General features: G+C 36.1%; 4 protein-coding genes, 1 non-coding gene and 1 pseudogene across 6 annotated transcripts; 4 read left to right on the top strand and 2 right to left on the bottom strand.

Moving 5' to 3' along the window:
* Positions 1-3,371: 3,371 nt before the first annotated feature.
* LOC131598412 (uncharacterized) lies at positions 3,372-4,393 on the top strand. Its single transcript, XM_058871017.1, has 3 exons — positions 3,372-3,432; positions 3,545-4,238; positions 4,372-4,393. Exons 1-3 carry the CDS (start codon positions 3,372-3,374, stop codon positions 4,391-4,393), a joined length of 777 nt encoding a protein of 258 aa, XP_058727000.1.
* Positions 4,394-4,945: 552 nt separating this feature from the next.
* LOC131598411 (uncharacterized) lies at positions 4,946-6,263 on the top strand. Its single transcript, XM_058871016.1, has 2 exons — positions 4,946-6,034; positions 6,105-6,263. The coding sequence occupies exons 1-2, from the start codon at positions 4,946-4,948 to the stop codon at positions 6,261-6,263; spliced, it is 1,248 nt and encodes a 415-aa protein (XP_058726999.1).
* Positions 6,264-6,396: 133 nt separating this feature from the next.
* On the bottom strand, positions 6,397-8,380 carry LOC131598410 (protein MAIN-LIKE 1-like). The gene is made up of 4 exons (XM_058871015.1): positions 8,308-8,380; positions 8,017-8,204; positions 7,262-7,939; positions 6,397-7,150 (listed from the first exon to the last, which is right to left on the bottom strand). Exons 1-4 carry the CDS (start codon positions 8,378-8,380, stop codon positions 6,431-6,433), a joined length of 1,659 nt encoding a protein of 552 aa, XP_058726998.1. The 3' UTR covers positions 6,397-6,430.
* A 1,953-nt stretch (positions 8,381-10,333) lies between these two features.
* On the bottom strand, positions 10,334-10,414 carry TRNAL-AAG (transfer RNA leucine (anticodon AAG)). The gene has a single exon. It is a non-coding gene; the product is annotated as a tRNA-Leu (tRNA).
* A 4,133-nt stretch (positions 10,415-14,547) lies between these two features.
* Positions 14,548-15,402, top strand: LOC131600429 (large ribosomal subunit protein eL31-like). Of its 2 annotated transcripts, XM_058872589.1 has the most exons (3): positions 14,548-14,633; positions 15,073-15,165; positions 15,241-15,402. In XM_058872589.1, exons 1-3 carry the CDS (start codon positions 14,548-14,550, stop codon positions 15,308-15,310), a joined length of 249 nt encoding a protein of 82 aa, XP_058728572.1. In that variant the 3' UTR covers positions 15,311-15,402. The 2 variants fall into 2 exon arrangements, with proteins under 2 accessions (XP_058728572.1, XP_058728571.1); XM_058872588.1 differs by having other exon boundaries at positions 15,073-15,402.
* A 1,457-nt stretch (positions 15,403-16,859) lies between these two features.
* LOC131598409 (uncharacterized) lies at positions 16,860-23,118 on the top strand (annotated as a pseudogene).
* The last annotated feature ends 3,664 nt before the right edge of the window (positions 23,119-26,782 follow it).

The raw sequence follows: 26,782 nt of genomic DNA, 5'->3' as shown, positions 1-26,782 counted from the left end.
AAACACCTTAGGTCCCACCTATTTCACAAGAACCTCCACCATAACAAGAATGTAATAAACAAAACAAAGAAACCTATAGAGTACTATAGATACGTTGGGTGCTAATACCTTCCCTTCGTATAACCAACCCTCTTACCCAAAGATCTCTCCCCCACTTTTAAGGTTATTGCAACTTTTTTCCTTTTCCTCTTTTGGAAACAATAAAAAGTTTGGTCCGTACAAAAGAAAAATCATTTTATGAGCACTCGAGCCCAAAGAAGGCATCAGGTGTCTCATCCCGAAAAAAGATAACGATTTTTCCCCGCGACACATCCGTATTCTCGCGTCGGCGATCTCTCGCGCACCGCTCAAATACGAAAGCATTACGTACAGATACAAATGGTGAATGCTAGCTCTAAATCTATCTCTAGAGTTCAGAACCAACAGATTATCATCCTAGATAAGGATTCAAGAAGTTTATGTCTAAAGCACCCCAAATCCCCAGCATAGAGCAAAAATCCAAGATAACATCAACACAGATTTGTAAAGCAAGTTAAATATAACATTATAATCGGTAAATATACATAAGATTCAAGTAAATATACAAACAAAACCCAACCAAAGAGAAATACACAAAGAAGAAGAGAAATGAACCGAAAATCTCCCGGTTTGTCAGCTCCGTTCGACGCTCAATCCACCCCCGATCATCCTTATGCAACCTCCGAAGTTGTTTTCTAAGCCAATTTTGATCTAAGAATGAAGTTGATGGTGTTGGGACTCAAAAATACCCAAACCATGACCTAAAAATGTGATTTTGGCCCCTTTTAACGAGCTGCTGTCTTAGCAGGTCCGCTTAGCGGACCCCCTCCGCTCAGCGGACTCAAAATTGCTTCCAGACGCTGATTTGCTCCGCTGGAGCTCCGCTCAGCGGACCCCCTCCGCTTAGCGGAGTCTGCTAAAAATCAGATTTTGTTTCCGCCATAACTCGAGAACCGTAACTCCGAATTGCGCCCGGTTCGAAGCGTTGGAAAGCTTATTCAATGCTCTATCCAATAATGAATGAATGGAAACCAAAATGATGATTTTGGTCATCCTTATTTTGAGTCTTTGGAAGTCCGCTTGACGGTGGCTAAGCGGGCTTTCACCAAAATTGCGAAATCGAAGCCGTGCCTTTGACACTTTATTCCTCAAGGCTCCAATAAGCATGAATACCTATAAAAACATAGGAAAAACTATCAAATGGTATAAAAGTATATGAAAATGCAACTATTCACAAAGTATACGTATTTATACACAAAACGGGGAATTATTCAAACGGTATTAACAAAAGTATCGATAAGTGCCACTATTTACATACACAAAATAAGTACATTTTGGCACTTATCAGCGAGCACATTATTTTTTTATAAATACTTGACTAAGTGACATGTTAGTTTTTTGAGCATGGCCTCATAAATAAACTACAACATTGTGTAATCCTGATACATCGAGGTGAGCACTTCAAATACAATGATTATGAGCTTCACTATTAAACATATTACGTACTTTGTAATGTATTGTGGATAATATATGATATATTTTGGCTGGTCTTCTTAGACTCGTATCATCGAAAAATATAATTACATTTTCATCATTCATTTAAATAATTAAAATATTTTTTTAGTGAAAAGTAGTCAATTTAGATTCTGTTTGATGAGACACTCTTTTGAGCTTATAACTTATAAGTTTATATGATATTTTAGACATGTTTAGAATTAGTCTTTTCATTACGAATTTATAGCTTATTTTGCTAATTTAAACCTTATTCTCCATACACTATTTCAAATAGCATTTTAGCTTATAGCTTATTATTTTTTCTTCCTTTATTATCTTTATTATTTTAACAAAATTCCACTTTTATCCTTTATAATTTATTTTAATTTAAAATAAAATGATTATATATTAAATATTTTTTATGTCATTTTACATTTATAAGTTAGTTGAATCGCTAATTTCACCAAACATTTCAGTTAGCTTATCCGCTATCAGTCTCAACCATCAGATATAAGCTATAAACTATCAGTCATCAACCATCAGCCATAAGCTATAAGCTACCAGCTAATTTATCAGCCAACCGCTATTTTTATCAAACACACCATTAGACTCTATTTGGCAAAACACAATTTTGAGCTTATAGCTTATAACTTATAGCTTATAAGCTCGTATGACAATTTAGATCTGTTTAATAACAATCTTTTCATCACAAGCTTATATTTATTTTGCTAGCTTATACCGTATTTTTCATACGCTATTTCAAATAGCGTTTTACCTTATAACTTATAATTTTTTTCTTTTTTTATTTTTATTTTTATTATTTTAACAAATATCTATTTTTATCTTTTATAATTTATTTTATTTTAATTTAAAATAAAATAATTATGTATTAAATATCTTTTATGTCATTTTACATTTATAAATTAGTTGAATCAGTAATTTTATCAAGTACTTTAATCAACTTATTAACAACCAGTCTCAGTCATCAGCTATAAACTATCCGTCATAAATTATCCACCATAAACTATAAACTATCAGATAACTTATCAGTGAACCGCTATTTTTATCAAACAGACCCTTAATATTACCTTTACGTTCTTTCTTATTTATAATTTTTTTATTTCTCTTATTTTTCTTAGTCGTTTTTAAGTTTTTTTATTCCTTTCCAATTCTCTTTTCTCTATTTCTTTTTCATTATTTATTATTTTGTTCTTTGAACACTTACCTTATATCTCTTACTTTTCAATTTCCACTTTAAATTCTGTCTTTAGTCTAATTTTATTCCGTCTTTAGTCTAAGAAAATCTAATCAAATCTAATTTGATTTAATGTCTCACTCTATCTCACTTAATTAATAATTCTCCTCAAATTATTTATGAAATAAATACAGATGCTATTTTATATGTCTCTGCATATAAAATAAATAGATAGTTTATAAAATTACTACATTAATATAAATTAAAAAAAATAATAGTAGTTTAATATATATATTCAGCCAAATAAATCTCTTCTCAATGGGTTATCATTTCAATACCAAAAAATGGGCCCAAAGTATAAGAAAAGCACCTTCCCAGCGTAATTTATACCCTGTACCCCTACGTTTATTCCAATACCCCGACAATTTTTTAAAAATTCCAATTTTATCCTTTTTTACTTTTAATTTTTAATTTTTGATTTTTTTTTTCATTGTTACTGTTTGTACGGACGGTAATAGGAGAAAGGGAGATTGGTACCTCGTCAGAACCGGATAACCAGACATGAAGTCTTCCGGTTTGTTTTTTTAAAACCTTTATCAACCGGATATCCCAGGGATGGGTATTCCGGTTTGTTTTATTTCAATTTTTCCCAACCGGATATCCCATGTATGGGTATTCCGGTTTGTTACATTTCAAGTTTTCCCAACCGGATATCCCCTTTGTGGGTATTCCGGTTCTTGTTTTTTTTAATTTTTTCCTTTTTTTTTTAAATTACTTTATTTTAACTTTTTATTTTTTTTAATTATATATTAAACTAAATTAATTATATATATTTAGGTGTGGATCCTCCTTTGAAGAAATGCGATGTAGCTCAAACATGTGTGGATACAACTGATGTTTTTGTAACTGGTCAAAAATTTGCTACAAGAGAAGAGGCGATCAGTTGGATTAAGGACGTTGGAATCAGGAATAAAGTAACAGTTATAATAGCTCGTTCAGATATCAAAACAGGCAAGCGAGGAAGAAGTGATAAATTAATATTTGGTTGTGATAGAGGTGGAAAATACAAAAAAACAGATAGCGAAACCCAAAGTGCTAGTAAGAGATGTGGTTGTCCTTTCAAAATCAGGTCAACACCGTCGAAAGATGGTTCTGGATGGAAGATCGATGTAAAATGCGGAGTACACAACCACGGCTTACCTGATAGATTTGAAGGTCATGCTTTCGTAAGTCGACTAAATACAGATGATAAGCAACATATTGTTGATTTGACAAAACGCCATGTTCCACCAAGACACATATTATTGTCATTGCAAGAGCGTGACCCGGAGAATGTCACTCGGATCACGCAAATATACAAACATAAGAGTAAGATACAAAAAGACATAAGGGGTCCTAGAACAGAAATGCAACAATTGCTCAAGTTGGTTGAAGAATCAGGTTATGTTTACTGGAGTAGGAAAAAGGATGAGTCAGAAGTTGTGAGAGATATTTTTTGGGCACATCCAGATTCAGTGAAGTTGTTGAATATGTTTCCTATTGTATTGATTATGGACTGCACATACAAGACAAACAAGTACAGGCAACCGTTGTTTGAAATAGTTGGTATGACATCAACTAAATTAACATTTGCTGTTGCATTTGCCTATATGGAATCTGAGCAGACAGAGACTTTTTGTTGGGTAATGGATAAGTTGAAACAGTTGTTTATCAAGCAGGATAATTGTCCTCAAGTAATCTTGACTGATAGAGATCTTGCTTTAATGAAAGCCATTGAAACAATATTCCCAAAGACAGCTAATTTGCTTTGCCGATTTCACATCAACAAAAACGTGAAATCACGGTGTAAGGAACATGTTGTGGATGATATGCGAGAAACAGTGGAGAAAATGTGGTTTGAACTGATAAAGGCTAGTGATGAGATGGAGTACCATCAACGGTTGAAACAACTTGAGGATGCATGTGTTGACTCCAAAGGTTTTATTGATTATGTGAATGACACGTGGTTGACACCGCACAGACATCGATTTGTCGAAGCATGGATCAATCAAGTGTTACATTTGGGCAACACAACAACAAATAGGTATGTTTATGTGTTTTTATCGACATTGTTTCTTTATATTAATATTACAGATAATTAGTTGTTTTTTTTTAATTTAAAGGGTGGAGTCTGCGCATTGGAAACTTAAGCAAATGTTAGAGAATAGCTTAGGTGATTTATGCAAATGTTGGGAGGCTATGAATGACAACATCAAGATACAAGTGGGCAACATTAGAGCTTCATTCCAGAAGAGTTTTTATGAAGTTGAGCATGCACATACTAGTCCTTTTTATTCAAATTTGCGTGGTTCAGTATCAAGAGCTGCATTGAGGCAGATTGCTGAAGAGTGGTTGAGGATTGACATGGTGGGTACCGATACGCAAAAGTGCGGATGTACTCATAGAAAAGTATATGGGTTACCATGTGCTTGTGAGTTAGGGAGATATACATTGAGTGGTGATGCGATACCAATAGAGGCTATTCATATTCATTGGAGGAAACTAAGTATGGAAGGAAATCAAGATATAGATGCAGATGATGGATCAGAAATAGACATGACAAATGCAATTGATGAAATTTGGAAAATGTGGAGGTCATCAGATGTTGTCGGAAAAAGAGCATTAAAAAGCAGAGTGTGTGAGATTGCTTATCCATCTACAACAAAGATGTGTCCACCGCCTGAAAAAATTAAAACCAAAGGAGGGGTTAAGAAAAAAGGGAAGAGACCTGTGGGATATGATGTTTATCGTGATCCTTCAGGATATGAGTATGTTGATCAATCACATTTGAGTTCTCAAAAATCTTCAAAGAGGTTATATTCACAACTATCCCAAACCTCAAAAAATAGAGAATTTGATAAATACATTGTACAATTTCCAGATTACATCAGACCATTTATTGATGACATTGTTGATGTAAGAGATGATGGAAATTGTGGTTTTAGAGCCATTGCATCTTTGCATGGTTATGGCACAGATGGATGGTCAATGGTTCGTCGGGATTTGGAGAAAGAGATTATAGGTCCTAGAAGCAAGTTGTATGAGGATTTATTTGGTCAACGCCTTCCAACAGTGAGATCATCGTTAGTGATAGAAACTTTAGGTCAACAACCACCAAATAAATGGATGACGTTACCTGAGTTGGGCTATGTAATAGCTAATCGGTATAATGTTGTTCTCGTCTCTTTAGGTCACCTTAGTTTGAGTTACTTTCCTATGACGAGTGCACATTCACCTAATGCATCCATTTACTGTATCGGCTTTGTCAATGGAAATCATTGGGTTCAGGTAGTTAGAAACACCTTTTTCGTACATTCAATCCCTATTCGTGTTTTTCTGATATTTATTTTATGTGCAGGTAAACATGAATGAAGGATTCCCGTTGCCACCTGTCACAACTGATTGGACGAAATATCGCACAAAAGATGCAACTTCTTGGATGGTAGGATTTGCCGGGCGGTTACAACATTGGCAACGGCTAATGCCTATACTACCAAAACATGTCAGCTTAGATTGATTTTATGATATTACAACATTAGTACTATTGGATTTTAATATGTTGCCAAATAGATTATAAATAATTAATCTCAAACTACAAGTCTTATAATAACACATACGTCTACAAGTCTCATAACAATACATAAGTCTCAAACTAAAACATAAATATAAATATATAATGTGACATCAATCAGACTCATGGTCATAAGTAATTGGACCTTCCCTAGGTAATGGTCCGCCCTGTGCAAGTCTGAGTGCTCTAAATATCTCCAAAAACTGTTCGTCTTCAGGAACAGCCTGATGACGCTGTAAGTAATGATGAAGCTCATGAGATATATATGATAATCTCGGGTCTGACGGTCCTTCATCATAGACAGGCACTGGTACCTCCATCGGCTGATCACCTCTTGGTGCTCTCAATATAGGATGTGACACCGTATAATACCACGCCAAATAATCATCGTCTGTCTCATATGGTATGGTGGCAAACACAGCTGGGGGATCATCGTGGGCTCGGGTCACCTGCAACACACTCTGCCTATATGTAGCCCACTCAACATCCACATCAAGTGTGTCTACATTAGGAGGAGCAGTCGGTATGTACTGTCTGTATCCAAACTGACGCAAGCATCTGTCGGGTAAATATAGAACTACAGTACCAAACCACTTCAAACCACCCCGATACAAACAGATATCATCAAAAGGACGGTGCACCCGATGATCCTCAAAAGGGCGCCAGGCAATATCGTGAGGAGTCAACTGATCTAACATAGCTCGGATGTCAGCCACTTTTTGCGTCCCCTGCCTATACTCCCATTTCATCGCCCTAGCCATCGGACTATCAATGCCAAATAACCCAGAAGTACCTCTCTTTCCAACAGTTGGAAAGTACTCATGAATCCAACACTGAAACAAAAGTAAAAGTTACTATTATAAATTAAACTAAATTATAATAAACTAAATTAAACTAAAATATTAGATATTAAGTATAATTAAATAATAAGTAAAATTTTAAACCTGAAGAAGAGAGGCATAACCGCCAAGCTGCTTGCATGAATAAAATGAGGCATCCCCTAAGTATCTATACAGAGTAACCAGTGCAGCTGCCCCCCAGCAATAGCTTCCACAATTATTCAAATCTCTCAAAAGTGGAAGATATTTTGCCTCGACAAGAGTAAACGTCTTGTCGGCAAGAATGGTACAACCTAATAGCAACATCATGTATGCTCTCATAGCGCCTGTAAAGTTATTCGCCCCTCTTTGTTGCTCAAAAACTTGCTTCAACCAATCTAATTTATAATAAGGACCCCTTACAGCAGAAGCCTCCTCAGTTGCATCACTCAGTGAAACACCAAACAACTCAACAGCTAGATGGATGGCATCATAATCGGTGACAACAACATCGGGGTCAACCAGCTGGCCCCTAATCGGTACATGAAGAAGACAAGAAACATCGTCTAGCGTGATGGTCATCTCGCCGAACGGAATATGAAATGACGATGTTTCAGGATGCCATCTCTCAACAAAAGCAGATAATAGATGCGTATCTACCCTCGACAAACTAGTATGCTGCAAAGATGAAAGGCCAGATGCAACTAACCAATTTTCCATCTGCCTTGGGAGCATTGCCGGAACCCATCCTATTAATTTGCTACCATGTGCAGCAACCTTTAAGGTCGGCTTTGGTCGTCTCTCCTGAAAATAATTTGTAATATATGTTAATATATAAGTACATGTAATTTAAAAAAACATTTAAGAAAATATTTACGTACCTCGCCCAACCATAAATGATATGCAACGTGCCTCTGATATCTAACCAATAATGATGTATCCGTAGGTCCTCCGGGAAATGCCGGATGTTGCGGATCAACCTCAGGAGCAGCTCCCTCGCCATCTGCCTCTCGACGTTGTCTTCCTCTTTGACGCATTCCGTCGATCGCACCTCCTCTTCTTCGAACCACTAAAAAACAAAAAATAAAATGGTTAACAATTAAATAAAATGATATTAAAAAAAAAAACAAAAAAAAACAAAAAAAAAAACAAAAAAAAAAGGAACCGGATACCCAAAGGCTGGGTTATCCGGCTACGGTCTATAAGAAACGGAAACCCCCTCGTTGGGTTATCCGGCTGAGACATAAAGAACCGGAAACCCCATCATTGGGTTATCCGGCTATGTAAAATAGAAAAAATCAGAACCGGAAATCCCGTAGCTGGGTTATCCGGTTGAGATATTTTAAAAAAAAAAACTTACTTTCTCAACGTCTGATGAACCGGAAATCTGGAAGCTGGGTTATCCGGTTTTTGGGCTAAAAAATTCCCTCTTACAGCAGCGTGAAAATAAGTGAAAATGAGTGAAAAAGTGAAAATTTTGGTAATTTTCACTATTTATACAGGGGTAATTTAGTCCGAAATTTTTTTTGGTAGGGGTATTGGGATAAAAGCAGGGGTACAAGGTATAATTTTCCTTCCCAGCCTAAAAAAAAAAAATTGTCACCTTCCCAACCTGGCACTCCTCAAAGTATAAGAAAAGCAAAATATTCAAACTAAAAAATTTATCATTTCACAAAATAATCCATAAAAAATTTTAAATCTCTGGAATGATACCAAATATTTCACCAAATAGTAAGTATTTTTGATATTTTTACAAAATTTCCGGTAGAACTTCACGGAAATTCTAGAAATTTTCGATATTTTGTACCTTAAATTTCAAAATTTTCGATACATTTTAGAGGATTTTGTATAGGATATTTTGAAATTTACGGTAGTATAATTTTTTAAAAAGATATCGAAATTTCGGGTAGTTCATATTTTAAGAATATCAGAAATTTTATAATTTCCAGTAGATAATTTTTTAACTAATTTTTTTTGCCTTTTTTATTTGTTCAATGAGGACTAGAGGTAGAGACAGTTCCGTTGCAGGCAGACTAACTGATAGGGCAGAAGCTCATACCCGGAGGGATGAGGCAGAGGCTTCCCAGGTACCGGGTGGAAGACATCCTCCGACCGGCTCTCACCAGTAACAGTAGACTGAGCAAACACAATACCACACACCCAGACGCCAGACTGTTAGAGTTGCTACTACGGAGGAGGCACCTGTGGAGGAGCTAGTTGTGGTTGTACCGACTGTGGAGGAGCCAGTTATAGAGGTACCGGTTGTGGAGGAGGCAGCTGTGGTGGTGCCCGATGTAGAGGAGCAGGTACCCGTTGTAGAGGTGGTTGTTAAGGAGGCTCCTACGACGGTTGATGAGGTGTCTCATGCTAATACAGACGCCACGACACATGCGTCTACAAAGCCATCAATTCACACTGATGGAGTCTATCCAGGAAGACCTACTGACAGATCCGTGCTCACAGGATATGCTGACCATGTCGCATTTTGTATATGGCAGAGCAAGGTATACATGTTTTATTTTTTATTTTTTTTAAAAACACTAAATATGAAAACCTAGGTACTATTATACGATTTTGAACATTTCAACATCATCATTATATCGTCGAGGAATCTTGTTATTCACGCATCCAACTTGATCGGACCTTTAGCTATCTTACGGCGAAATGATTTCCACATGGCCTTGACATCTTCATCGGTATTCAACTCAATCAGGTTGTGTTTCACCCTCCCATTACTATCAATCCAATCTTCGTGAAACTCGATATTTCTCACCGCTCTGTTATCGATATCAAGCACCAACTTATTCAGCTTGTCTCTCAAGTTGGCGAGGGATGCAACGCCACCTGGAAGCTTGGATTCAACCAGAGGGTTGTTTCCGTTGAAATACACTTCCGCCTTAATCAGAAGTTCAGGAAGATGTATTTTTTGAGATGTCTTTCTCTATAACATATGCCCCTATTTATACAAAGGAATATTGATTCTAGGCCACACAAATTTGTCGGTGCAATTAGAATGCTCGAAATATATCGGCAAAATCCTGATCGTTGAAAAAATCCACATAAAAGACTATAGAGAATTTTAATATAACTCGAGTTTCTAGTATTTTAAGGTGAATTTATATTTTCCGATAGCTTACAAAAAGAAGAAAACAATCATGGTGCTTCAAGCAAATAAAAAAGAAAAAAGTAAAAAATTGATGTTGAGAGTGGGATTTGAACCCACGCCCTTTCGGACCAGAACCTTAATCTGGCGCCTTAGACCAACTCGGCCATCTCAACTCTGTTGATGATTTTTCATAGTTATACTTTATATACGTAAAACACCTGTTTGTAACCGTACTACTTGTTGAATTTTTACCATACGGTATCCTCACCAAGTGTGTATGGTATTTGAAAAGGAACAAGAGAAGATTGGGTGGCTGCAGGTTGCCGAATTAAAGAAACAAATAATTTATTGTACTAATTTTTTATGAAGTTCATTTCGCTAGTAAATAAATTCCATACATAGATAAACAATTTAGAAACAATAAGGAAGAAATAAATGTTGATCTCAATATATTGCAAAAGGAAGACGTTTTAAATGTGAGAGATTTTTACATGTTAAAAGATCTTTTCAATTAATTAAATGAGTTTTAACCACTTTCAGAATGCACTAGTGGCACATCAAAGGAACTGAAGCAGACAGAAAAACAAGAATGGCTTCATCTCTTCCTTGGAAGCCTCAACAATACAGTCATATCAAAGTAACCATTCTTAATTTAGAGAGGAAGCACGATTTGCTATAGATAGGGAGAAGAGCAACAACATCTAAGAATTAAGAACTAGTTTTTATTCATCAATAGGGAGCATAAGCAAAGGAAGAGATTGATCTAGGCCTGAGTATGGTCATTGTGGATAGATCTCACACATCAAAGTAAAATGCTTTGAAATTGTTGGTTACTTGTTGCATTAGGATACTAGACGCCCACATCGAAGAAATAACAGGTAAGGTGGAGAACCAATTGTTGCAGTAGCACACACGATTCTTGCTAATGAAGAACCAAAGAACGAGAATGTAGAAACAACAACCAAGGTACTTGCTTTTCATGGAATGCATATTTAGTCACCATACATTATGCTGGTAATGTAGAAATTCAGTGTATCTTGGATAGTGGTGGGTCACACCACGTTACCCCTCTAATCAACATTTTGAGGGACATTAGAAGGCTTGAAAAACCATTATGCATCACAATACTCACTATGAACACTCTTTTGGTGAATAAAATTGGAGATATAAGTCTTGGTAAAAACATTAAATTGATCAATGTTTTGCATGTACCTCGTTTTATCTACAATTTGATTAGCATAGCCAAGTTGACATGTGATTTGAATTTCTTAGTGCATTATCAATCTAACTCTTGTGTGATACATGACCAAGCTTCGAAGAGGATGACTGGTTTAGGTAATTTGCACAAAGGAGTTTATGTATTCAAAGGAAAAGTGAATGGAGCTATATTTACTACTGCATATAGGGACACCACTATCCTTTGTCATTCAACAATAGGATATCTATCAGATCAAGCTCTTAGATACAATTTACAACTAGTAAATTGCAAATTTTGTTTCAATAATGTTGCTTATTGTGACATATGTCACAAATCAAAACAATGTAAACATCTTTCCATGCAAAGCATTAATATAGCCAAGAAGCCTTTTGATTTGATACATTGTGATTGTTGGGGCAAATACAATACGCCTGGCACATGATTGCTTTCATTATTTTTTCACCATTGTTGATGACTCCTCTCGAAGAACTTAGGTATATCTTAAGAAACACAAAGATCAAACTTTCAAAATGGTGATCAATTTTAATATTATGATGGAGACACAATCCAATGCATGTATCAAAAGAATAATGGGTGATAATGTCACATAATTTGTTACTTATTTTTATTAATTACTCTTAAAAATCATTTTCACAAATATAAAGTTAAAATCACTTTTTTTAATTCGTAAAACGGTTCCAGCTTTTTATTACTTTATGAAACATTCAGTTTTCTATTTAGGGAAATATTTAACATTTTACTATCTACTTTATCGGTTATATACATATAAATGGAAAATAGCAGCATAACACACAGTCACACACAAAGCTAGCTCATAGGTGGTATATACTTACCCGCATTGAAAAAAAATCTGAATTTTGTTTTTTTGTAAATAAAAAAAAATTTGAAAAAAAAATATTTATTTTTAATAAATAAATATTCTGAAAATATTAATTTTTAATATAAAAAATTTAAAATCTTTATAAAATTAAAAAAATAAGTTTAAAAAAAAGTTCAAAATATAAAGTTGGTTTAACATTACAAACTCATTATAAACTAGTTTATAAATATAAATCGGTTTTTAAACTAGTTTTAAATTGAATTGAAACCATTTTAATAGTTAATTGGATTTTTATTGAAGTGGTTTATTGCAAACTGAACCGAACCATAAATATGGTTTGGTTCAAATGCACTTCATGAACCATGAACACCCCTAATGAAATGTAGCTAGAGCTCTAAGATTTAAAGAAAATCTTCCAATTATCAGTACAAAACTCAAGCTTGAACACATAATTAAATGCACATCAATGATCCACATAATTGGCTTTAGCTATGCTCTCTCTCTCTCTCTCCTCTCTCTCTCTCTCTCCTCTCTCTCTCCTCTCTCTCTCTCTCTCTCTCTCTCTCTCTCTCTCTCTCTCTCTCTCTCTCTCTCTCTCTCTCTCTCTCTCTCTCTCTCTCTCTCTCTCTCTCTCTCTCTCTCTCTCTCTCTCTCTCTCTCTCTCTCTCTCTCTCTCTCTCTCTCTCTCTCTCTCTCTCTCTCTCTCTCTCTCTCTCTCTCTCTCTCTCTCTCTCTCTCTCTCTCTCTCTCTCTCTCTCTCCTCTCTCTCTCTCTCTCTCTCTCTCTCTTTCACTTTTTAATGGATTTGAAGAAAAGATGAATACTTAAAACAAGAGAATGAGATATATCACACTTGATTGAATCCAATTCAAAAGTATATATATATATATATATATATATATATATATATATATATATATATATAGTTGTTACTTGCACTCCAAGTAACTAATAAATCTCTAACTAACTATATACCCAAACTGTCATAGTTAATTCTGTTAAAACATAATTTTATCACTAACCACTTATTACTTGTATTCCAAGTAAGTCACATACAATTAATTATATTACATTTAAGTCACCATCTAATTCATTATGGTCAAACTTTCTACACTCATCAAACTTCTTAGTTTGTTGAACACTTCCACTTGCATTGCCATAGTCTTGATGTCTCCAGTTTTGTCTCCACTTCTACAATGCTCTAGAAATAGTTTTCCATTTCTGACTTGACCCTAAGGTAGTGGAACCTCATCTCTATATGCTTTCTCCTTCAATGTGCAACAGGATACTTGGCCAAATTTATGGAAAATATGTTGTCAATCTTCATGGTTATAACTCCATGGAATTTTCCTTCAACTTCATCAATCAAATTCACCAACCATATAGCTTGATAAAGCATTATGTGATGCTGAAATGTATTCTTCTTCACACAACGACAAAACCACTATAGGCTCCTTTTTCGAGCTCCAAGCTATTGGTGCACCACCTAGCATAAATACATAACATGACGTTGATTTTCTGTCATTAACTTCACCATCACTACGCCAAATTTGAGTTTTGCCAGCACAGCTACGAAAGCGCTTTTAGGCAAAAGCGCTGCTATAGATTTCGCTAAAAACATATCTAAAAAACAAAGAAAAAAAAGCGCTGCTGTAGGGGAACTTTAGAAAGCGCTTAAAAAAAGCGCTGGTAAAGGGTCCCCTTGCGAAAGCGCTTTTGAAAAAGCGCTGGTAAAGGCCCCCCCATTTCAAAGCGCTTTTAAAAATCGCTGGTAAAGGCCCCCCATTACAAAGCGCTTTTGCTGAAAGCGCTGTCTTAGGCCATGTATTTTTAAAAATAAAAAAACATCCCAAAGCCCTAATTCATTTTCACGATTTTCTTTGTCCCCTACAGTACAAACTCTCTCCTCTCCACTTCTCAACTCTCTCGTCTTCTTCTCTTCTCAAACCGCCGCACCTCTCTCATCTCATAAAACCCAGAAAAACCTAACCTAATTTCAATTTCAATTTCATATCTCTGTAACATTCATCTCTCTGTAACAACTCTTTCTATCTCTTCAATTTCATTTTGATCAAGTCGAACCCTAGGCCCATTAGAAATTAGGGTTTCACGGTTTTATATTTAACCTAATTTTCCATCGCATTCTTTCATTTTGTGTCTGCCTCTCTTTTGTTAACCATCATCTTATTCACCTCACCGATTTTCCCGAATCACTCATATGAAAACAGTAAATCATTTTTGTGTTTAATTTTAGGTTACAAGTGAAAATGGTGGAGAAGACCGGCGCCGGTAGGAAGGAAGAGGTGGTTACCAAAGAGTACACCATTAACCTCCATAAACGCCTCCATGAATGGTAATTCTTCACACCCGCTCTTTCTATAATTTTTAGGGATTATGATAACAGTAGGTATTAATTTTGATCCCCTTTTAGAAAAATATCATGTTTGTTTTCAATAAAATAGGGAATAAACTTTACCTTGTGCTTTGAATTTTAGTGATCTCTAAATTATATTATTTAGCTGTATGAGATTCTACATAAATTTCACTATTCATTTGTGTAATGTTTTCAATTCAATATTGCAAGTTGTATGAATTCGACGTAACTTTGTAACCATTGCAACCCATTGTTGTTTATTTTGGTCGCTTGGCTTTGATGATTATTTCACCTCTATACTCATGTGAAATGTCATGTCCTTGTGAGAAAGTTTAGGCTGTTGTTTGATTTGTTTTATTTATTTGTATTAACTTTATGAAATTCTAGTAGTCATTGGTTCCTTTATTATGCAAAACAACACATTTAAGAAGAAAGCTCCAAAAGCCATCAAGGAGATAAGGAAGTTTGCCCAAAAAGCAATGGGAACCAATGATGTTCGTTTTGACGACAAGTTGAACAAGGCTATATGGAGCCAGGGAATTAGAAGTGTCCCTAGAAGAATCAAGGTACGGATTTCTCGCAAGAGAAATGATGACGAGGATGCGAAGGAAGAGCTCTACTCTCTTGTTACTGTTGTTGAAATCCCCAAGGAATAGCTCAAGGGTTTGGGCACAAAGGTTATTGATGACGAAGATTGATGTGTTTTAGGTTTGTTATTGCAATTTTGAAGTTTAATTTTGTTCAGACATTGAGGATATGTTGTATGACAACATTAATTTTACTTTTTTTCCCATAACATCGTCGCAGTGTGAATTAACCACAATTTGTTCTTCAATATAGGTGTATTGTATACATTTTCAGTAATAAGGTCTTGTTTTTATACTCGCGGTGGTTAGTAACTACTGTCATCATTGTTTTCTGTTGCCTCATTTTTGGTTTCAGAAAGTGAGATGTCGAATGTCATACCCCAAAATTTACCCATTGTAATTCTTGTTTTAATTCATTAAGGGTGTTAAAAATTAAGGGCCATAGGGTTTAATATATCTATTATTAAACTCAATCTCTTATAAAATGCCCTTATAAATTGATTAAAAAAAATGGAGGTGTGAATAGCAAAATTTGAGATCCAATTTATTTTGGGCCCATTTGTTTCATTTAACCATTTTTTATTATCCTTTTTATTTATTTTTATCAAATATTATTATTTAATAACTATAAGATTATTAGTATAAATTGTAACTTTTAATTAAAATTAATATTTGAATTATTAGTATATTAGTATATTAGTATTGATTTAATTAATGTAATTACTATTAATATTTTAGATAATATTGGTATTATCTTAAGTATTATTATTAATTAATATTATATTAAGCTTTATTAATCTAATTGGTAATTTCTTATTAGGATTTTTTTAAGTTAATTAAGACTAATTGGCATTTTGGGCCAAAACATAACAGGGAATGGGCCAAGGGTGACTTGGGCCGGTTCGGTGCAGACAGTCAAGGAGTGGACTGGGTCAGAACCGACCCGGCCACTGTTCACCTTCTCCCCCAGCCTGCGGCGCCGCTGCAACAACAACAAAACCCTAATCTTGCAAAACTAAGCCCGAGCCCAGAATCAGATCCACAAACCTAATCAAATCTTCCGTGAACAAATTTGAATCAATGACGAACAGAATCAAAACTTAACATGATAATACTTTCATTAAAAAATCTGAATCAAGGAATTTACAACAATCAAATCTCAGAATCGTAAAATACAAATCAAATCTAAAACCTAATTGAATCTAATCTAAGTTTTCCTAAATCTAAATCAAACCCTAATACTATAAATCTGAGAGGAAACAGTAGATGAAAGGGGATTTTGGAGGGGGGGAGGAGAAGCTTGGCCGCTGCGAACGAGTTCGAAGACCTTCGAGCTTCAATTGTCACCTGCGAAATTAAAGAAGGAGGAAAAGAGTTAGCAAGGAGTTTACGCAATCCAACCTTCAAGGCCAAAAGGTAAACGCAAAATTACTTAGCTTAGGATCTTGTACCGATTACATGTGATTGTGTTTGGTTGGTTTTCTGGAAATTTTAGGGTTCTAAAGGCGAAGGTTAGGGTTCTTAGGGTGAAGGGTAGGTAACAGCAGGTTGAAGATGAAGATCTAACTTCATCTGGGTTCGGATTGAAAGGGAACTGGGCTTAGACTTGAATTTTCCGATGAATGTTCATCGGAAACTGGATTCTACGGTGAGTCTCACGGTGGTTCACGGTGGTATGTGGGGTGGTGTTCTGGGTTTTGTCAAAGATAAGAAAGGAGAGATGAGAGAAAAGCAAGAGAGGAGAGAGAGCGAGATCGGAGGAAATGAAAGAAAATATGGGTTTTTTTTTTTGGGTTAACCCTCCACCAGCGTTGGATCAACGCCAAGTGGCTTCACGATAGCCACTTGGCAGGCAATGAGACTATGATCTCATGCCATCCTCTTACCGTGCGCCCTAAAGTAGTAAGACATGCAGGCCATATGATCATCTTAGAGTCAGATCTAACGTCTCCCACCCAATAACACACGATAACATGTGCGCCTGCGTCACACAGGATCTCAGCGGATCCCAAATGCTATTGGGCCTGAGCCCTTACTATTAGCACATCCCCATAATTACCACCAAGAGTAATTTACACCCCCTGCGCAAAAGGAAAAAAAACCCCAATAAAAACTAGTTAATTTTTATTTGATAGTTTTAATAATTGTTAATTGTTCATTTTATGATCTTAATGTAATTTTCCCCCCGAACCGACTATACCTATTAGTCGCATTAGGCGAGAAATAATTTTTGATCATTTAATTTATTTATTAATAGTACAATTGATTCTAAGTTATTTATTAATAATATAATCGATTCAAGTTTAATTCTCTCCTCGACCCGACTAAATCTATTAGTCGCATTAGACGAGAGATAAAAATATATAAAAACCTAAAATACATTTAATTTGCTGCCCGCGACGATCGAATCTATCGATCAGAGTAACCAGCTGTTGTGGCGGTAAAGCGGCAAGCAACAAAAGATTTGGAAGTATTCATCCGGGAATTATCGTGTCCACAGAGATCGGTGAGAAGAACTGCCGTTCGACTATCTCGCGTTCTAAGTTTCATGAATTGGGTGCGGAAAGGTAAATGCGGGAAAAGTAAATAAAAGCAGATAAACAATCTCAATAGCCTAAGAGAAATAGTTATGGAATTGCATTTCGTTCTACCCGTCGAATACTTAAATCTGAAGATCTATCGCTCGACACTCACAATACGCATCAACATCACCGGGCATCACTCGAGATGCTACATCGGTGCCCATGTCTGCAACACCGACGAAAGCTCAACCATACTATTCACATCAGCGATTTCTCCACCGACACAAACAACACGGAGGCATTAAACTCGATACCCACTACGATTGTTAGTCCTAAATCCATGTCTGCAACCCAGAAACTAACAGTTATCATTCCTAATCAAGATCTATGGTGTCCATGTCTGCAACAACACAAATCCAGAGCATTTAAGCAAAAAGATTAAGAACAACAACAATGATGATTTGTAAAGCGAATATATAAACGATCCCAAGATCCACAAATATACATACAATAAGAGTAGAAACATACATACAACACCCACCATTGGAATGAAACAAAGGGAAGAGAGAAGATGAACCGGAAAGATCTCACCGGTACCATGAAATCGAGTCAGATCCATGATCAATCCACATGACGTCGCACCCAATGGTGTTTCCTAAGCCTCTAAACTACCAAAAAAGGATCAGAGCTCAACTTGTCAAGAAGAGGTGATAAAAAACCTAAAAAATCTGTTATTAACTATTTATACAAAACTGAGTTTCGCAGTGGGCGCGACGCGCCCTACTTCAGTGCGACGCGCCCTGTATAAATTTACCAAACCGCCCTAGAGCGCGACGCGCCCTAATCCGGCGCGACGCGCCCTAACTTCTGCCAGCTTATGTTCTTCAAACTCAAAGAGGGCGCGACGCGCCCTACAGCGCGCGAAGCGCCCTGCACCAGAACAGCAGAATTATTTCCTCTTTGCTCTCGCAGCCGTGTCTTCGACACTTTATTCCTCCAGGCTCCAAAAACGCAAGAATACCTACAAAAATACAACAAAACTATCAAACGGTATAAAAGTGTATGAAAATACATCTATTCACAAAGTATACGTATTTACACAAAAACGGGGAATTATTCAAACGGTATTAACAAAAAGCATTGATAAGTGCCACTATTTACATACACAAAATAACTACAATTTGGCACTTAACAACTCTCCCCAACTAGAATCTGTTTGTCCTCAAACAGGGCTAAACACTCAAATCGCAAAAGTAAAAATCCAAAGAATCAAGAATCAACAAAGTTTAGAAAAACGAAACAATTGTACGGTTCAAACAAAAACGTACGAACAAAGTAAATACTTACCACTATCCTACAACGACAACATGAAAACGAAACGAATCCTAAGTACAAAAATTCATACAAAACATCCTAAAACAAAACAAGCTCAATAATGAATCACGCCTAGCAAAAACTCATCGGTAGATGAAAAACACAGAAAGGTGAGGACTTTGAACACACACCCAACAATCTTGCAAACAATAGACAAAATTATGCGTTCATCTAAAAATAGTATTGAAAATGCAACGACACGAATCACAAGGGCTTTCAAGGTTGTAATGTGGCTCGGTTAACAAACAAGTGATAAGTCCTAAAGCTAATCGAAACAAAAACTTGCCTAAACCTAAGGGAGTAATTACTTCCACGAAGTTTCAAACAATACAATTTCAATCCAACTTTTCTCTTCATCACAAATTTCACACCAAACACAAAACTTATTAGCACACTCTTATTCAAAACTCTTTTTGTTCTTTTCTTTTTCAAGCTTTTCTCTTTTTTTCTTTCTTTTTCTTTTCTTTCTTTCTCACTTTTTTTTTTCTTTTTCTTTTTCTTTTCTTAACCTCACATCAATCACATCATAAAGAGGAAAACACACTCTCCCCAACTTGAATTCAACCATAACATAAAGTGAATACTCCCTACTTTCTAAGGCAAGGTAAAAATCCATCTAAACATCATAGTTAAGGTCAAGAAAACAAAGATAATCAAAATCCATCAAAAAGAGTGAACTATGTCTCAAGTTCAAAAACAAAATGGACAATGACAAAAAGGCTCAAAGGGGGTACGAATGGTCACACACTCACAAGGTAAAATGACATTTGGCTTATGGTAGTTGTGCTCAAAATCAAACAAGTGCCTTGATCACTTTCGTGCATTCACAAAATCAATACAAACTAAAGATTAAACATAATAATATCCAGTTAGAACAAGAAATACCGGTCTCTCGCATATATACACAATGGAAAGCCACCTCACATTTATGGTAAAAAGGGGAAACTAATTGTGATTCAAGTCATGAGCAAGTTATGCAAAAAGAATGAATAGTATGAAAATTGTACAAATGAAAAGTCTCCTAAACATGCTATGCTATAGAAAGCGATAAACGAGTACCTTGCAATGTACAAATTCGATCGATCATTACCGCACAACCGGCTTGTTGAATCAATCAAAATCGAAGAATTACTAAATGCGACTCCAAGTAATCGGGCCAAAATTTGAAACTAAACACAAACAAAAGAATTAAAAATAAATCGATAAAATACTATACTATAAAGCCTTAGTGTAAGTGGGAAAAAGGCGAGCCGAGTGACCCGTTAAAAAGAGGTCACTGGCCAAAAGCAACCCAGCGCGCGACGCACCCATAAGCGCGCGACGCGCGCTACACCAGAAAAACCAGACCAGTCTAAAAAGACAGATTTTTCAGTGAGCCACCACTTAACACCTACACAACTCAATTACAGAAAAACAGAAAAATAAAACCGTTGGGGTGCCTCCCAACAAGCGCTCGTTTAACGTCGTTAGCTCGACGCCTTTATTGTTTCGTGAATGGTAAGAAACTTCCTCGCGGTACGCCAATGCTTTCGCCTCAAACGCAACCTAAAGAAAATGACCTGCCCAAACACTTAATCAAAACTATACGAAACTTAAAACATAAAACCATCGCAATGCGGTTAATCTCAACCAATCCCCGGCAACGGCGCCATTTTGTTGAAGCGGTAAAGCGGCAAGCAACAAAAGATTTGGAAGTATTCATCCGGGAATTATCGTGTCCACAGAGATCGGTGAGAAGAACTGCCGTTCGACTATCTCGCGTTCTAAGTTTCATGAATTGGGTGCGGAAAGGTAAATGCGGGAAAAGTAAATAAAAGCAGATAAACAATCTCAATAGCCTAAGAGAAATAGTTATGGAATTGCATTTCTTTCTACCCATCGAATACTTAAATCTGAAGATCTATCGCTCGACACTCACAATACGCATCAACATCACCGGGCATCACTCGAGATGCTACATCGGTGCCCATGTCTGCAACACCGACGAAAGCTCAACCATACTATTCACATCAGCGATTTCTCCACCGACACAAACAACACGGAGGCATTAAACTCGATACCCACTACGATTGTTAGTCCTAAATCCATGTCTGCAACCCAGAAACTAACAGTTATCATTCCTAATCAAGATCTATGGTGTCCATGTCTGCAACAACACAAATCCAGAGCATTTAAGCAAAAAGATCAAGAACAACAACAATGATGATTTGTAAGTGAATATATAAACGATCCCAAGATCCACAAATATACATACAATAAGAGTAGAAACATACATACAACACCCACCATTGGAATGAAACAAAGGGAAGAGAGAAGATGAACCGGAAAGATCTCACCGGTACAATGAAATCGAGTCAGATCCATGATCAATCCACATGACGTCGCACCCAATGGTGTTTCCTAAGCCTCTAAACTACCAAAAAAGGATCAGAGCTCAACTTGTCAAGAAGAGGTGATAAAAAACCTAAAAAATCTGTTATTAACTATTTATACAAAACTGAGTTTCGCAGTGGGCGCGACGCGCCCTACTTCAGTGCGACGCGCCCTGTATAAATTTACCAAACCGCCCTAGAGCGCGACGCGCCCTAATCCGGCGCGACGCGCCCTAACTTCTGCCAGCTTATGTTCTTCAAACTCAAAGAGGGCGCGACGCGCCCTACAGCGCGCGAAGCGCCCTGCACCAGAACAGCAGAATTATTTCCTCTTTGCTCTCGCAGCCGTGTCTTCGACACTTTATTCCTCCAGGCTCCGAAAACGCAAGAATACCTACAAAAATACAACAAAACTATCAAACGGTATAAAAGTGTATGAAAATACATCTATTCACAAAGTATACGTATTTACACAAAAACGGGGAATTATTCAAACGGTATTAACAAAAAGCATTGATAAGTGCCACTATTTACATACACAAAATAACTACAATTTGGCACTTAACACCAGCAATGCCCCATTAATCCGTTAGCTATACTGATCAAATCTATTGATCATCGCATCTAACGGTGACATATCAAATCAGGGTTGTACGCCCAAGTATTCAAAACACACTAAACCACGACACTACGGATTTTTATCCTAGGCCATTCAAAAAAAGCCTCCGAACAACCTCATACCAATTCAAAGGCGTACAACCCTGTGCCCGAACTACGTTGACTCTGATTCTCCATAAGGAGATATGTAGGCACTTGGATAACCAAGGCGAGTCCCCTTCCCTAAAATCTCAATTTTCCCCCTATTCCATTCCTTAGCTATTAACCTTAACTTTTAGCGATAAAACTTGACCCTTAGATTCAAAGCTAATAGGAAAGGGTTGAGGGTGCCTAACACCTTCCCTCGACCTGATTATAATAACTTACCCCGAATCTCTTAACTGCGTAGGGTTTCCTATTCGCCCTTCAGAATAGGTGGTGACTCTAAAAACCTTTAATTTTAGGGCAGGTTGCTACATCGAAGCTGCTTATTCACAAAATACCAACCACTGTGAACAGACAGTCCTAAAAAGGGCATTTTGGAATTGTCATCAACCGCCCTCTTCACAAAAGATTAAAAACATAAGACCTACAAATCAGGATTTAACATCCTCCTTTTTCGACTGTTCTCTGCATTTTAGTGGACCTCTTGAGGCAAGCATGTTTTTGCTAAAATACGGGGAGAAGTTGAAGGTTCCAGGACTTGAAGAGGTAGTCCCTGGACTATATTTTGGAGCTCGAAACATTTTGGATGATGCATCAAGGCTTGTGAAGAAAGGGATTATCAAGCCTCATGATTTTAGTTTCTTTATTGGTTATGCTGGATGGAAAATAGATCAGTTAAGAGATGAGATTGAGTCAGAGTATTGGCATGTTGCTGCATGTAGCTCAAGTTTGCTGTATGAGGCTATGACAGAGTCTTCTGAAGGTATGTGGGAGGAGATTTTGGAACTGATGGGTGGTGATTAATTACACAGAATGGAGCCGGAAGCCAAAGCAAGAAGACACCTAGTAGACAAGTATTCTTCCTTAGCTATCTTTAAGAACGAAAGAGAGGCACATGAGGCATATGAGAATGTCCAAGGCAGCCAAGAAAAGGTACATATACTATACACCAATATTTATTGATGCTACTTTGTATTACCGAGTTTGTTTGTTGGTTAGCTTAGGGAAAGAAATACATAACCATGGATTCCACTCGCTACCGAAATACTTACCTTCATTTTTTCTAATATAGATGTTTAAATGTTTATACATCTATGTAAATCTCTTCCCAAAATCTGATGGTAAAACAACTCATCCTTGATGTCGTAGTTTTATATCACTTTATTAAAAGTATGATGCGTCCCCGTTTGATCAATCTCATACCAGTCAGTGATGTGTATTACTTTATGTTAGGATTCAAATGGGCGTCCACAAAAACTTGTAAAATGTCCGGGTACAAATGCCGGTGTATATGTTCGGAAAATAGGAGTTGATAATAACCGCAAAAAGAGAGATTTACAAGAGGATGAGATACTTGACACATCCAAGAACAAGAAACTAAAAATGGATCCTGAAGTTGAAAAGGATGATGCCCTAAAAGCTTTAGAAGTTGATTTGTGCATTGTTGGAAAGTCAATTATGGCCATCGAGGAGTCACGTTCGGCTGGAGAGAACTAGTTTTCTTAAGGAGCAAATCAATATATATATATATATATATTGTATTTTGTGTTTTGAGAATTTGATTGTAGACTTAGCTTCTAGAGCACTTATAAAATTCGTGACGTTTTATTTGTATTTTGATAATAAACATATGCAATACTAATTCATAAAATGTTTCATATTAAATGTATTTTTTTAAAATTTTTATTTGTTTAATATAATAAATGTATTTCTCAAAATATTAGTGAGAATTTGAGATATGTCAAAATATTAGAAATTATAAAAATAATAGGTTTATTAAAAACACCAACGAAAGCGCTTTTTATGAAAAAGCGCTGCCTTAGGCCTATATATGAAAGCGCTTTTTAAGAAAAAGCGCTGCCTTATGCCAATATATGAAAACGCTTTTTAAGAAAAAGCGCTGCCTTAGGCCTACCTACGCTAGCGCTTTTGCCTAAACCAAAAGCGCTGCTAAAACCTATAGCAGCGCCACCTACAACAGCGCTTTTAAAGCCCAAAAAAAGGGCTGTCGTAGGTCTTTTATGGCGTAGTGCATATTAACTAGAATCAGTATATCCCACAAACTTTCACTCCCTTCCTTTCTCTGATGTTGGAAACAATATACCATAATCCAATGTGCTTATAATATACCTTAGTATCCTCTTAGTGGCTTCTAGGTGTGACAATTTTGGCTTTTGCATAAATCTACTTACCATACCTACACTTTATGCAAGATCAGATCTTGTGTGACAAAGATACCTCAACGATCTAATGAGCCTTCTATATTAAGTTAATCAATGTCACCTTCATCTAAGTCCTTTGTCAATTGCATTCTTGGCTCAATTAGTCTTGATGAAAAATTGGAGCGCTCCATCTCAAATCTTTCGAGTATCTCACTTTCACATATTATTTGATGCATCAACAATCCCCTACTACATTTGTAAAACTCAATTCCAAGGAAATATGAGATGTTTCTAAGATCACTCATCTAAAATTCCTTAATTAGGTTCAATTTGAAATCTTCAATTTTCTTTTTCACAACTACCTGTGATTAGCAAGTTATCTACATAGAGGCATATGATTATCATCTCATTATTTCTACTCCTTCTGAAATACACTCCTTGATCAAATGCTCAATTAATGAATATCGCCTCTTTTAAGAAACCACCAATCTTCTTATTATAATATCTTGGAGCTTGTTTAAGTTCATACAATGCCTTATGCATTTTGTACACTTTATTATCTTGGCCTTCTTTCTCAAAACCAAATGGTTGTGACAAATACACTTCTTCATCCAAAGGAGCATTCACAAAAGTGTTGGACATGTGACTCCATACGCAAGAGAGAAAGAGGGTGAATAGTGGAGGTTTGAAAATTGTTGATTAAAACTAAAATCATTTTCAAAATCAGAGTTTGAAAACATTTGAACGAGTATGCAGCAAAAATTTAAAGTAAAGAAATTAAGTGAAAAATAAAAGAGATAATTGAAGAGAAAATAACATCACAAAATTATAGAGGTTCGGTCTAATGAGGTGACATACTCCTCTCCTCTAGAATTGTCCTTGAGAATATCTACTATTGCTTGAGAGCTTTTAGAAGGTTAAGCCCACTAATCCCCCTATACAAGGAAATGAAATTTTTAGGTTAACTTCCAACCAAATAACGAATTGAGCTTGAAGTAGTGATTCTTCAAACCAAACAATAAACAAGGTTGAAGTGGTTAGTCTTCACACATAAGAGAGAGGTTTTGCATAGGCTAATCGAAAATCAAATAGAGTTTTCAGTTGGCTATCATCCGAACCAAATCAGGGTTTTACAGAGGCTGGCCATGAACCAAACCGAGGTTTTTACCAGGCTTATCTCGAACCTACCGAGCTTTTATACTAGGCTGAACTTAGAGACTAATTGAGATTTAAACTCGTGCTAATCTCGAACCGATAGAGCTTTTAACTAGATGAGCTTAAGAACCATTGTGAAGATTTTCACTAGATGATTTCCACAAACCAAAAGAGAGCTTTTACAATGGTGGAGCTCATGAACCAAATGAAGACTTAAACAAATCCCCCAAATACAACAAAGAGATTTTTCAATGGTTAAGCTCTCAACCAAAATGATAACTTCCTAAGGAAGAATTATTTACTCAAGACAAAATTCTTCTCTTGATAAATTTACAATAATGCCCTACCCATAACAAAATTCCTCACTAGACTCAAGAGCTTTCTCAAAGCACCGTGGCTAAAATATGCGAGAAAATATAAAAGACTTAAAGAGGAGATGAGTAAAGTGAAAAGTGAAGTTTTTCATATTTTATGGATGTGAAAAAATGATAGAGAAGCTCTCTATTTATAGGCCAAGACGTGGTATAAATTTGGAAATAATCCATGAGTTTTTAAATTCATCTAATTGATTAACCACCTCAAATAATTGATTATTGATGTCCAAAATGAAAGGTTTAGATATAAAATCATAACCAATTATTGAGATATCGTAATAATCGATTATGGACTCAAGTAGGCATCATCTAACCGATTTGGTCAAAAATCTAATCAATTAGATAGTTGTAAAAATTCTCCTAATCAAATAGACATTCCCCTAATCAACTAGGTAGGCCCAAAAAACCTTTTTTTAGAAATTTTATTAAAACATGTGAGGCTTCTCACTAGCTCAATGTTTGCACAACATGTATAGTGTACCAACTTACCTTCATCATTGACCATATCATCTGATGAGACTACACAATCTTGCAATATGGATGGCATATTTCTAGCTCTTTGAGGCCAGTTAGTATTGGCTTGGGGATGCACTTTAGCTTCACTACTTGATTCTTCATACATAATCCTTACTGAATCCTTCTTAGTACTATTTCTACAATGCCATTCCTTTAGCTCATCAATAACCACATATCTACTGATTACTATTTGCCTATCCATAAGATCAAACAATTTGTAACCACCAATTGAGTGATAACCAATCCAATTCATTTGGTTTGATTTGTCATCAAGCTTCCTCCTTAATCGGTTTGACACATGTCT

Source organism: Vicia villosa, linkage group LG4, assembly GCF_029867415.1.
Source record: "Vicia villosa cultivar HV-30 ecotype Madison, WI linkage group LG4, Vvil1.0, whole genome shotgun sequence".
Taxonomy (NCBI): Eukaryota; Viridiplantae; Streptophyta; class Magnoliopsida; order Fabales; family Fabaceae; genus Vicia; species Vicia villosa.
This window is presented reverse-complemented; position numbering and strand designations above follow the sequence as displayed.